The sequence below is a fragment of the Hypanus sabinus genome, chromosome X1, assembly GCF_030144855.1.
Source record: "Hypanus sabinus isolate sHypSab1 chromosome X1, sHypSab1.hap1, whole genome shotgun sequence".
Lineage (NCBI taxonomy): Eukaryota > Metazoa > Chordata > Chondrichthyes > Myliobatiformes > Dasyatidae > Hypanus > Hypanus sabinus.
This window is the reverse complement of record NC_082738.1, coordinates 44,311,424-44,325,543: the sequence shown is the minus strand read 5'-3', so window position 1 is coordinate 44,325,543 and position 14,120 is coordinate 44,311,424. Positions and strand designations below refer to the sequence as shown.

General features: G+C 40.8%; 1 protein-coding gene across 1 annotated transcript in view; it reads left to right on the top strand.

Annotated features, from left to right (window-relative positions):
• Positions 1-2,639: 2,639 nt before the first annotated feature.
• The window catches only part of vat1 (vesicle amine transport 1), a 38,345-nt gene continuing 26,864 nt past the window's right edge, over positions 2,640-14,120 (top strand). The window contains exons 1-2 of the mRNA XM_059956519.1: positions 2,640-3,219; positions 7,223-7,433. Coding sequence (XP_059812502.1) covers positions 2,908-3,219; positions 7,223-7,433 — 523 coding nt within the window. The 5' untranslated portion in view covers positions 2,640-2,907. The remainder of the gene's footprint in view (positions 3,220-7,222; positions 7,434-14,120) is intronic.

Here is a 14,120-nt window from a genome sequence, read left to right as displayed (position 1 = left end):
ACTTTAAATTCCTTTGGTGTTATCATTTCAAAGGATCTGGCCTGGGCCCAGCACGTAAGTGCAATCATGAAGAAAGCAGGGCAGTCTCTCTACTTCCTTAGAAGCTTAATGCAAAAATTCAGCATGACATCTAAAATTTTGACAAATTTCTATAGATGTGTGGTGGAGAGTATATTGACTGGCTTCATCACAGCCAGGTAAGGAAACACCAATGCCTTTGAATGGAAAATCCTACAAAGAGTACTGGATACAGCCTAGTCCATCATGGGTAAAGCCCTCCCCACCACTGAGCACATCTACACGGAGCACTTTTGCAGGAAAGCAGCATCCAGAGACACTCACCACCCAGGCCATGCTCTCTTCTCACTGCTGCCATCAGGAAGAAGGTGCAGGAGCCTCAGGACCCACATCACTAGGTTCAGGAACAGTTCTTACCCTCAACCATCAGACACTTGAACCAAAGAGGATAACTTCACTCAACTTGTTGAAATGTCCCCACAACCTATGGACTCACTTTCAAAGACTCTTCATTTCATGTTCTTAATTTTAATTGCCTATTTATTATTATTATTATTATTTCCCTTTTTTCTTCTTTATTTTTGTACTTGCACAGCTTATTGTATTTTGCAGACTGGTTGCCCATCCTGTTGGTGTGATCTTTCATTTACTCTATTATGGTTTTTGGATTTATTGAATATGCCCTCAAGAAAACAAATCTCAGGGTGGTCTATGGTGTCACATATGCACTTTGATAATAAATGTACTTTGAAATTTGAACTTTGAACTCAGCAGGTCAAGCAGCATCTATGGAGAGAAATAAGCAGTCAATGTTTCAAGCTGAGACCCTTCATCCTAACAGTCAGATCATTGCATCATTGTCTAACTGGCCTCTTGCACCTGCATCTTCATTCATGGCTGATCGGCCTCAGGATTCAACTTTTCTGTACCAGTCCAAAGTAGCCCTTGATTCCTTTAGTTACAAAGTTCAAAGCTGTGCTGAAGTATTCAATTACTACCTGATACCTCTTGAATGTTCCAATCCATGAGAGAAAGAGTGGACTTGTAAACATCGGAGTGGACTAGATTGAGTTAAAATCTGATAGTATCTGAGGTGGAATTTCCTGCTAAAGTTGATTCCCTAGATGCCCACCTCACAAACGGTAACTGGATGTCTTTGCTGAAGAATGCTTGCCACCCCTTAAACAATACTAAGTAAGAGTTCAAAAGCAAAATAGTGCACATGCTGGAAAAGTTAGAGAGTATTCAACATTCTCTGCTGGTTGTGCTGTGTGTGTGGACACAGAAACAGAGATAATGTTTCAGATGAGTTCCCAATCTGCCGAGTATTTTCAATAAGACCCCACAAAGGTTTGTTGGGTTACATTTATCCTGACGATCTGGAGTATCTGTTGTGGCATATTGGTAGAAACAGTCAAAATTTAATTTACACTGAGATGATCTCAGGTTAACAATCAAACTGGATATGCAAGGAGCAGCCAACTGACAACATCGTGCTGAAAGGAAAATGAAGATCTGACCCGGCAAGGAAAGCAGGGAGACAGCACAGTGCTGCTGTCCACTGGCTCCAGAGACCCAGATTCAATCCTGAACTCTGGTGCTGTCTGTGTGGAGTTTGCATTTCTCCTTTTCTCCAGCATCCCAATGACTGGTAGGTTAATTAGTTAGTGTAAATTTCCCCTTGTGCAGTTTCAGGATATTAGAACAGAAGGGAGTAAGGGAAGTAAGAGGAATTGGGTTGATGAGTTTGCTCCAAGAGCCAGTAGATTCAATGGACTGATTAGCCTCTTTCTATGTCATCATGAAGAACCAATCCTTTTAATAGTTGTTTTAATCTATGACAATGCCAGAATCCCCTCCCCTTAGTTATCCCTGGCTATTCAGCAACATTCCTCAAATTTTACAGCCTAAATGGAACCTCTCAGCCTTGACACCAGGGAACAATTTAAAGTGTCACCATTCACACCGAAAAGCAGAAGTCCACGGGTAAAACAGACTTTGCAGAGGGCATGTGGCATCTCGAGTAGATTGACAAAGAAAAATTGCTCAAGCAGCATTCACAATAAACATCCACCTCAACTATCCACAGGAAGCAGTAGAATGGGCGCAACAGCAGGTTAAATTATGCTTTAATTAAATCTATAGGGGGGAAGATTACAGTGGAAATCGTCCCATGTTAATAATTTACTGTGACTCCAATAACCACCACCTTGATTTGCATCTTAATATTAACCATTGGTGCCATAAAATAAAATCAAATTCTGCTTCAAAACTGCAAAATAAATAACATACCTGGGTTTTTTATGTGCCTTTCGTATGTTTAGGAAATCGCCTTTAATAAATCGTATTAATATTTTTTCTCTTAAGAGAAATATTATCATATTAGGTGAGCATAACCACGATTTAATAAGTCCTCATTTGAACAAGACACAACATGGTCATGTGATCTCACGGAGTGACCAATGGTAATATTTTGATATAGATTGGAATTGGGGAGGAGGGTCGTTCTCTTTAAATACATCAGCTTTGCTTAATTAATTGGGTATTATAATTCGTATTTAATTTTTTTTTCTACGTATAATTAGTACTTTAGTTAGGCTGAAAAACTTGTATATAGTTGGTTAAAATATAGAGGTGACGCGCTTTAAAAATCAAACTACTAGTTAAAGATTCAGTGACGTTCTGTGTGCACTTTAAATTTCAGCTCCATGTTGTCATTGCGGTCAATAGTATTGGTTGTACTTCTGCAATCCGGTCGCTGTACTTGCAACAGGCGAGCGGCTCTGGTGCTCCTCTGAAGATCCGTTTGCGTTTAGTGTAGTTTTTTTTTGCCTTGTTTTTTTTTATTATTATTAATTAAAAGGGTTTTAGAAAGCAATTGGGGGAAAAATGACTGGGGAAGAAGTTAAAGTGGCTAAAGAGCAGCAGGAGCTTAATCAGGAAACCAAGGATCAGGAGCCAGAGATTTCCTACAAAACCATTGTGCTGACCGGTACTGGGGGTTATGATAAGCTGAAGGTAGAAGTCAAGAAGGGTGCTCCAACTCTCAAATCAGGTGAAATCCTAGTCCGAGTGCAGGCTTGTGGTTTGAATTTTTCCGATTTACTGATCAGACAGGGTACGTTCAGTAAACACACATCTCTGGGCAGTGAATGCGCTGGTGTCGTTGAAGCGATCGGGGACGATGTGACCGATAGAAAGGTAAGGGGTTACTTGAAAATTATTATTTTAATCGTCCGAGTAATTTGACAATTAAGTTTTTGTTTGGGGGTGGGGGAAGAATTCAGCTATGTTGATAGTAAAGCCACCGCCCTCGTCTCGGAGAACAACGGATCGAGGTGACTGCGGATGATTTTCCTTAAACCCAGTTACTTGTTTGTAGCCTGTGTGCCGTTTTAATTTAAAATGAAACGTAGCCAAAACTTTCTTTCTCTACCTTCCACCACCTCCCCGTATCGTCAGCTGATTATGTTCCAATCAGTATATCTGCGCTAAAACCCAGCACGAAGTCTTTTATGTTTGCATCGAGGTTTTGTGTGATTAAAACGTGACGATGTATGGTGTTTGCATTTTAGAAAGTACTCTGAGCCGGGGAATTGGCTTGTCCATAAGTTTTTATTTATTAAAAAAAAAGCAATAGATAAGCATTGCAATAATAAGTGCGCTACTAAAAGAAAGTGGAACGCCAGATGTTTTGAATAAGTTTGGAAATGATTACCACTCCCATTTCCTTTCAGTTGACTACAGGACCTGTCCTCTAATTCTAGCCTGTCCCATATTACTGCGAAGGTTTCAACATATTAAACATTTTACTTGTTTTTTCTCTTGTCCCAATTTGTCACTTTTCCCCAGTTTGCCTCATTATTGGCATATTTTTAATCTGGGTATTTTTTTGTCTTTGCTGCAATTTCTTTCCATGCCTGAAGTTGGAACAATTAAATTCTCTTTAATGTTAATGTGCAGTTCGATTAACTGGTAGAGGATTTAAGAGCGAAGGGGGAAATTAACATGCTGCCTGCATGGGGAGGTGCCCGAGTCTAGAGCATCTCCTTGACCCCTGGCCACTCCCTACAGCAGTGCGGAGGTGTTTTTTTGCAGACTACGTTGTTTTCTCTGCCATGAGAAATGCAATATTTTTTCCTGGAGTTGAATTTGTGGTGTTATTTTTCAATAGTTTTCATTGGGCTTGTATGTTGGCCTTTTCCTTCTTGCTGTATGTCTATGACTATTAATATAATTTGGGGCCCTTTTTAATTATGTAGTACATTTGTATGACAAACTGCAGAAACGTGGACAGCTCAAGTTACTGAGCCCAGTGACAGGGTTCCTAAATCTTAAAGGGGGTGTGGTTTGTAGTGAGATTTGAAGCAGAGCTGGGGCCAAGGTTTAAGAAGAATCTTAATTTCAGAGTACTGAAATCAGACCATGGTGTTGCGGGTAGAATTGTCAAGTGATGGGTTTTGGAGGAATTAATTCTTGGGGTTACAGAACTGGAGGAGTTTAAGAAGTGGGGAAAGGGCTTTGTATTAGGAAATGAGCAGAGATGGCACTCACTTCCTGAGCAAGTAAGGCTTTGACTATTAGTATTTTTTGGTCCTGGAACCAGTAATTAAAACTTGGTAGTGAAAAAGGGATTTTTTTTTTCTCCCCTGTTCTTCCAGTTAAAGACATGTGGATGGCATAAAATGAAGATACAGAGCTGCTTTCTGGGTAACGTGTCTCCACTCATCCCTGTTGCTCTTCAAGATCAGAGTCTGAGTCATCCAAGTTTTTAAAAAAACAATCTGCTATTGTGGATGTTTTTTTAGTGTTTTGTGCCTATTTTGCCTAGACTTTACCAAGAGAAGTTGAGACACAATTGATACATTAAGCCTGAACCATAGAGCAATTTCTACACTCTGGCCTATCACCCTACCCCTACATGTATCTGAGTTTTTTTTACAGGGGAAAAATAATCTGGGTCAATTTAGAAAATGAGTTGGGAATTTGTCGTGGATCTGTCCCCTGGCCCTCTTAAACAACTCATCATTGTAGGCTTGTTACTGTGAACAGATGCTGGTATTAGATTTGGAAGAAATCTCCAGACTTGAGTGGTATAGAGTCAGTGTCACTAAAGATGGAGTTGTTTCTGAATGTGCAGTGGGTGCAGCTGCTTGGGGGAGGGGCACTGTGCAGAAAAGAAAGAGGCTTTTCTTTTTCTTTTTGCATAAGCACACATTTGCTGCTTCAGGATACTGAATTGTGGATGAATTTGCTTTTAGGGCAGAGTAGAAGAGAAGTTAATTTTTTAAAATTTCCATCTATAGTCCTGTCTGAGACAATATGGAAGGAGTCCTTGTGAATGACTATACCATTGGTCACCACAGTCTGTTGGTTTAATGCAGCAGTGCCTTCAAGGGCTATGCATAAAGCAAACCTGGAATGCTATTATTGTTCCCAGTGGAACTCAATCTGTCAGATTTGAGCTTTAGTTCAGTACCATTGATGAACAGTACAATGAATGTGAATTGCATTCTGTTCCCAGGTATAATTTGAACTTTTTACTAGTCTCTCATCTTTGGGCTATTTCAATGTTTTTTAAAAAAAAGATGCTGCTACCAATAAACCTAAAATTTAATTGCACTCCCTAGGTCAGAACAGAACTCAAACTTAAAACTGGTCAGTTATCAATATCTGCTTGGATGTAGTACATGGGACAATTGGTTACTGTGACTGCCTGCCTGCCCAGTGTCTAATCCTGCTTCATGGGTGATCCTTCCAGTACTTGGTCTGAACTGAAGATCATCAGACTTAGAGTCCTAGAACACTATAGTATAGAGTCTGGCCCTTCAGCCCATCTAATTCACAATGACCTGGTGTTCTACCTAGTCCCATTTACCTGAACCATAGCCCTGCATACCACTCGTCATGAACCTACCTTCTCTAAATGTTACAATTGAACCTGCATCAACTACTTCCACCGGCAGCTCATTCCACACCTACTAAGCAAATAAGCTTCCTCTTTGGATTCACCTTAATTATTTCACCTTTCAGCCTAAACCTACAACCTCTAGTTTTAATCTCGCTCAACCTGGGGTGAAAAAGCCTTTAAATACCTTTAAATATTTCACCTCTGACCTTTAAGCTATGACCTCTAGTTCGAGACTCACCCAACCTTGGAAATAGGTGTTGCTCTTCCGTGCTGCTTTGCAGTGAAGCAATTTCCTTTAGATACTACCTCGTGGCTTTCATTTGGAAATGTATTTGAAGGCAAAATAATTTGAGCTATGAGGAAAGAACAATGACCGGATTTGGTAGAAATGGCAATGGAGCATTTGTGCTTTACGCATTCTGTTTCCATGTGGGAGTGATGGATGGACGTTGCTGTAATATGTTAATAGGTATTTTGCTCATAACCCTTGTGCTGTAAATTTCTGCACTGAGACACTACTTTTCACCAGTGGGATGAATCTGGCCATTTGCCAAAGATGACTGTCAGGAATTGGAAGGGATTGTAATTAATTATGGACTTCACAAAGATTCTAATTTCCCCACTAGTTGTTTTAAATTTTTTTAAAAAATCTAAATTTACAAGGGATGGTAGCTTCATCTTGTTTTAAGCTACCCTACAACAGCCCCAAAAGAGTGTACTGTATGGGAGAGGAATTATTCCATGCTCAATTCTGATAATCACATCAGATATCAAATCACTTAATTGTGTACTTCAAGTTCAATGGCATGAAACTGGAAGTGTCTATTAAGGTGCTCCCTAGCATTTTTGATTTGGACCCCCAGAAAGAAATGGGGAATATAATTGAGTTTCTGGCCCATATGCTTAAATGCCATGAAGAAGCCCAGGAAGATGAAGTGCCTCACTGCCCCTTCCTCCATGTCACATCTTCTCCTCAGCTGGCTGTTTCCATGGTGTTATGTTTTGTAATTCCAAAACACAGAATGAATTGAAAGACAAACAGAGCTGGGAGATGAGTGTCTTAATTTTATTTTACTTTAGTGAGGCATGCACACTTATGTCATGGCATGATGCCATATGCCATTCACATACTTTTACATGTGTAAACCTGTAATAAATTAAATGAACAAAGCATAAACAAATTTTAGAATATTATGCAAATATTACTGAAATATTAAATGCGCAACCCTTGGATCATTTTTTTAAGCAGCTGTTCAAGTCTAATTCCTGATTCTAGCCATTTCTTCTTCGAAGGTTGGTGACAAGGTAATTGTGCTGAATGTTGATGGAGGACTTTGGGCAGAGCTGGTGGCAGCGAAGGTCAATCATACCTTCTTGATGCCTGATGGGATGAGTTTTCAAGATGCAGCTGCAATCTCTGTCAATTATATCGTTGCATACATGATGATCAATGACTATGCAAATCTGCGTCCAAATCAGAGCATTCTCATCCATATGGCAGCTGGTAAGTTTTTTTCATCTGACTTTAGGTATATTGGATTAAATGTCATCTGAGTTCTAGGGGCTTGCAGCATTGGAAATGGGCTCTTCATTGCACTAGGTCTGAATAAAAAACCACCCCAAATTCTACCCATTTACTATGCGCTAAGGGTCAACCAATCTACCAATCTGCACACCTTTGGAACGTGGGAGAAAACCAGAGACCCACCCCACATCGGAAATCCACGCAGTCAAAAAGAAAATATTCAGAATCTGAGGTCGCTGAACCAGCTCTCAACTCCACCAACTGAACCACTAATTTCCCTTTCTCTATCTTAAAAACAAATTCGGATATCAGTTTTGAGTCTGTGACTCAAGAAAATTCAAGTTGTTGCATTAAGAATGCTATGGCAAATTTGCTGTGACTTGCACTTTGTATGTTACTTAGTATTATTTGCTTGATTTAATTAAAGGAAAATGTATTCCCCAGCATACCCAATTACCTTAATGTATTTGGGTATGTTGCAAAATACATTTTTGTTTCAAATGTGCAAGTGAGATATTGTTGGAACTTGGACCACATTGGATACAGAAAATGAATTTCTCTGAAGTTAGTTTTTCTAGGTCTGGTGTTCCCAACCTGGGGTGCACAGACCCCTTGCTTAATGGTATTGGTCCATGGCATTTATTTTATTTTGGGGGGGAAAAAGGGTTGGGAGCCCCAGCTCTAGGTGGTCTGTGCTACTTTTGACAATCAATACAGCCACACTTCAAGGAGGTATGCTATACCAAGTGCTCCTGTCTGCTCATGTCTTGTGTGGGTGGACACAGCTTAAGCCATCTATAAATTTGCTGGTAACATCACTTTGGCAGAATCCCAGATAGCAGCAAAATGTATAGAAGTGAAATTGGGAGTTCCAGTGGTGCTGCAACAAATACCTTGCGCTCAATGTCAGTAAGATGAAGGGATTGCTTGTGGACATCAGAAAGGGGAAGTTGAGGGTGAGAACCTTCAAGTTCCTGGGTGTCAACCTCCAGAGGCTCTATTTTGGGCCCAGCACATTAATGCAATCGGAAAGAAGCTATAACATCAGCAGCTATGCTTCATTGAGTTTCAAGTGATTTGGTAGGTCAGCAAATTTCCATTGAAGTACAGTGGAGAGCATTCTGACTGGTTACATTACTGCCCATGATGGAGGCTTCGATGCGCAAACTCACAGGATGCATGTGGTTATAGACTTGGCCATTCTATTGTGGGCAAAGCCCTCCCTGCTGTCAAGAACCTCTTCAAGACATGGAGCCTCAAATAGGTGGCATTTGTCTTAAAGGTCCCTCACCTTCTGTTATGTGCTCTTCCTACCATAGGGAAGGAGGGGCAGGAACCGGAAGACCCACAATCAACATTTTAGGAATAGCTTCATCCCCTCCGTCAGACTTCTGACCATCATTCTTCATCTTGATTATTTACTTGTAACTTGTCATTTTTTTGTTTTGCACTGCTACAAATGAATAAACTTCATGACACATCAGTAACAATAAACCTCACTATGTATTGTGGTTATTGGTCTGGCACTTAATTTTTAATTGCCTTTCAGACTGTGGCATTTCTACAGCCGTTCAAACGCAATTGCTTTCACAAGCCTGATATCACAGCCAGTTTGTGCAATTGGGTGCTTTGGACAGCACTGATGTTTTGGTGTAACCTTCATGAAAAGTACTTGGCAAAGAGGACTAAGTTGAGCTTGCAATATTGACATTAGTTTTGTTGAAATGTCCTAAGCTTGCATTTGCACTTTTTGGATAATGTCAGCTTGCAGTATACCACATGGCATAATTTAGCTAAAATCAGGACAAAGGAGCATATCACTCCGGTCCTAGCTACTCTGCATTAGCTTCCTATATCTTTTGGAATTAATATAAATTGTTTTTAAAGTTCTTAATGGTCTTGGACTGCAGTACATTACAGATTTACTCTTGCTTTATAATCCTGCTTGAACTCTTGGGTCTTCTACTGCAGATCTCTCGAATGTAAATTTGATCAATCTCACTCAAAATATAACTGGTAGGTCAGTTTTTTGTTTGAACTACACTCCTAAACTGGAATTCAATACCTCAACTGTAAGAGATGCAGACTCAGTTGACGCTTTTAAATGCGGTCTCAAAACCTACTTATTTAACCCACATCTCAGCTTAGACACCAGTATTCACTTCCTCCCATCTTGGCATCTTCCCACTTTGCTTCTTGTGAAGACTCTCCCAATTTGTACATCTCAGCACGGGTTGACACGGGTCAACACGGGTTGAGAGAGCTTTTCTATTTCCTTGTGTCCTTCCCTCTACTTTCACCTCCACCAATCAGTCCCCTTCTCACAACACTTTCTCATTTAATCACATGAGATTAACACCTCCAATATTGTACCTTTCCACCATCCATGGGTCTAAATGCCCTCCGAAGCAGTAATGCGCTCCAGTGAATTTGTGCTCCCAATGTTGGAGAAAATGTATGATTTGCTGAGCACCTTCCTTCAACATGTTTGTAAGGCCCTATTTTCCATTTGTCTAATTTTCAATCTGCTCCCCACCTTGGCCTATCTGTCCATGGTCTGTTATGAAACTAAACATGCACAAGATGAACAGCACTTCATTGTTTCGAGACAAACTGCGGTATTTGGGACTAGATCAAAACCAACAACTGTTCATTAACTAGTGTTTTCTTTTCGTATTTGAAGAGAACTTTGGCTGATAAACTATCTAAAGCCAACTGGAATACTCGACCTTTTATGGACACATATTACATCCTGCCCATGCTAATAGCACAGGATAGGCCCATCTTCTAGTCAAGTCAAATTTTGCCACTGATCCAAACTGGTTATCCACCGTTTGTAGTCCATGGCTTGGTTGAAGTTGTCAGCTTACATTTTCCAATTTAATCTGCCTTCCCACTTGTCTTTGGGATAGGGAGAAAATGGGAGCATCCAGAGAAAACTGCTGACATGTGCAACATGTAAGCTTCAAATAGATGGTGCCAGAGGTTGAGTGAAGCTGGGCTACTGAAGGAGGCAAGAGCTCCACTGGCTCTTCCAGCTATCAGTTGACTATACATGGGCTAAGTGCATTTTGGCCTTGCCAACAATTGTACTGCAGGAGATCCTGCTGCTGTATGGAGCCCCATCCCACCCACCCCATGATCTGGAGCTTGCTCCAAGTCTGAGGTCTATTAGGGGCACAAATGGTTTATTCTTGGTTCTTAGTGATAGCTCAAAGGATGTGGGAGAAATGCCTGGGGTTTAATCCCAGGATAAAGATTGTGGGGTGGAAAATCTTGTTGAATTTCCCAACTAAGTAGGATGGTTGGCTGTCCTCCTGTAATATTGCTGGTGAAAATTCCTAATAAACCTTTTGTGGTTATCACTCTGAATTATGCAGATACTGGAAATCCAGAATAACATGGAGGAACTCGGCAGGACAGGCAGCATCTATGGAAAGGAATAAACAATCGTTCATCAGGACTATCATTTCAGTATGTCACTTCTGTGCACCCAGCAGCAAAGCTTCTGCCCCCTTTCCAGTCCTGATGAAGGGCCTCAGCAAGTTGGGCAGCATATATTGGAGGGGAATAAACGGTCAACATTTTGGGCTGAGGTCCTCCAGAACTTTGTGTTATTGCTCTAGTTGATTTTTATCAGTGTGAATGGGCAGCCATTGGTCATACCAGCTGTGCTGGGAAATGGCCTTTCAAATCCTGAACCAGTGGCTTCAGCATGGCTCTCTCCACTGCATGCAATGTTGATTACTCGTGTATAAAGTTGGGAGTTTACACTAGAAAATGGAGGTAAAAGGGAAATTAAGCCTTTAGATTTGTCACACGTACATCAACATGCAATGAAATCATCATTTGCGTTTAATGTGCTGGGGTCAACTCATGAGTGCCTCTGTGATTCCAGTGCCAACATAGCGTGTCTGCCACATACTAACCTAGACTCGTACATCTCTGGAATGTGGGAGGAAACCAGAGCACCGGAGAAAATCCAGACGGTACAAAGGTTGTTACAGGCAATGATTGAAATTGAGCTCAGGTCTTGCAGCTGCCATTGTAAAATGTTGTTACTGACCATGTTGTTTGTCCCTAGTTCTCTCTCCTTTTCTTTCAGCACAAAGCTTTGGCCCCAGCTTCACCCCTCATTGGGAAGGGTGAGATTTCTAATTGAGCTCATTCCGTCCCTGGATTCTTGAGGTGGATAGGTAGCAACAGTAAGATGAGCCTTTGTATCCAACCAATGACCAGGCGCATGGGTACTATAGGCAAGGAATCTGATTTAGTGTGTTGCCTGGGGGACACTAAGTTTTGTTGAAACACTTGCCTCTGTCCATGAGATTGCTGGTCTTCAATAATACAGAAGATACTCAGTTGCATTATGAATTGCCCCTTTGTCCTTGGAATGACTGCATTGTAAAGAAATTGGGAGATATAACCATGTTAAAATATGTGGTGGAGGATGAGTTTGAAGTGCACGAATATCAAATGGAAACTCTGACATAATAGTTTGGCAGCTGTAAAATAATTATTTTTTTTTACAAAACAGCAAATGTGGTGTCTAAGTGCTATTCCATCTAGATTTGTTTATTAGTCTAAGTTGGAAAATTCTTTATCCAGCTCCTCTGGAGGAGCAAGTCATTAAGCAGAGTAGTAATTGGATAGGTGTTTTGTATGTGGAACTGCACAAACCAAGATGACAACGTGAACGAAAAACTGGAGTCTTCAGAACCAGTTTAAATTTTGGTGTGGTGACAGTTGTCATGATGGATTAATGGTGCTTTGATTTCTTGGTCGTAAGCCACTTGTTTTCCGAACTCTATGCTAGTTTCACGAAACTGTTCAAAGCTGCGTAGAAGGATTCCTGTGGAATTAAAGGTGTAACTCGAGTCTAGCAAGCCTTTGCAAAAGCACAATATTGCCAGAGTTTTGGATTGATAGCAGAATGATTAGTATGTGCTTAGTTTTTTGGAAAACAACATTGCCCTGGGAAATCTTTAGAGATGAGTGGGAAGGGGTGGAATTGGACAGCATTATTAGTACAGTCCTGATTTGGGTTCCCTGTTGACTTTTGGACGGAAAAGTTAAACCAAGCCCATCTGCTTTTGAGTGAGCACTGTAGGTCCCAGCCCCAGATCTGGGGAATTAATTCATACAGACTCGGTCAAAATTCATCTTTCACAGGACATTACTGAGACAGATCTTTTAGTCATTATCATGTTACTGTTGTAGGGAATGTGCCAGATGCAAGTGTCCCGAATATTGAACAAACATTGAGAGCACTTTTTTGCTGTTAAGGGCTTTGAGGCTTTAAAATATTTCTGGCAAAGTACAATGTAACAGCTGCTGATTATCACTATATCTCCTTGCAAATGCTTAAAAGTAATTAGTTGACATTGGATGGATACACACTTAACTTTCATTGAGCCTTCTTTTGAAGGTTAACAGCTATCTGAACTGAATCTAAATCCTGATTGTTCCAGCTTTAACTTTCCTATTATTCTAGTTACATTTTAAGGTTTTGCGCTTTAGTGGATGTTTTGGGTCCAGCGGGAATTGTGAACTGTTCATTCCCTTTGAATGGGGAATGAGAGAATTGACCTACCAGTTGTGATATTTTCTGAAATCTTTGAGTAGGTTGATCAAAATTTTGGTTAAGGATTTGTTTAAAACCAGCTAACGTTGCCTGTATTTTGCCAGTACTCGAAGTAAGTCTGGTACAGCCTTTACATGAATCCCATCCCGGCAGTGCCATTGAACCCAAGTTGATGGCTGGTCCCCTCCTTCCCTTTTGTGCTCCTCTTCTCTCTCCTGTAGGCCATAAGACGTAGGAGGAGAATTAAGCTAATCAACCCATCAAGTCTTCTCCACTGTTGAAGCATGGCTAACTTGTTATCCATCTTGACTCCATTCTCCTGTCTTCTCCCTGTAATCAATGATGCCCTTACTTATCAAGAGCCTATTAACCTCTGCTTTAAATGTATTTGATCACTTGGCCTACACCTTCCTCCTCCTGTTGCTCGCAAGGATGACATTCGCCCTTCTCAGTTCTTCCATCTTGTCCACATCTGCTCTTGTGATGAAGCCTTCCACTTCAGGGCATCCTTTACTCCACCTCTACAACTTCCACCATCTTCAATGGATGGTTGCAGGCCATAGCTGTGGAGCTGGGTTCAGCACTGGGGTGAGTAAAGCCTAACAGAATAGTGAGCTGAACACCAGCTCGTCCTCTGCTTTCTGTCTTGACACCTTGATCTTTTTAATCTGGCTCAGCAATGTTTCTCTGTACTCTTTCAAGTTTATCACTTTCCTGTACCCCAAATTTGGCCTCATCAATGTCCTATACAACATAACATCCCAACTCCTGTACTCAGTGCCCTGATTTATGAAAGATGATGTGCCAAAGACTCTCGTGTCCTTTTGGGTACAGATCTTGTGTGTTTCAGCTTCCTATACCTGAGCAGATCCTGCTTGACTGAAATGCTGAACTGACGAAGAAAATGCATTCTTTAACACTCCCACTTCCACCCTCATCCCACCAACGATATGATCCTGCTTCCATGAGATTCCAACAATATTTCTCTGGGATCATTTAGAATGTTTACATCTATTATGGAAAAGGTGCAATTAGAGAATTATTGTTTGAAGCAGTTCTTGTATATTGCTTGCCTTGTTAAA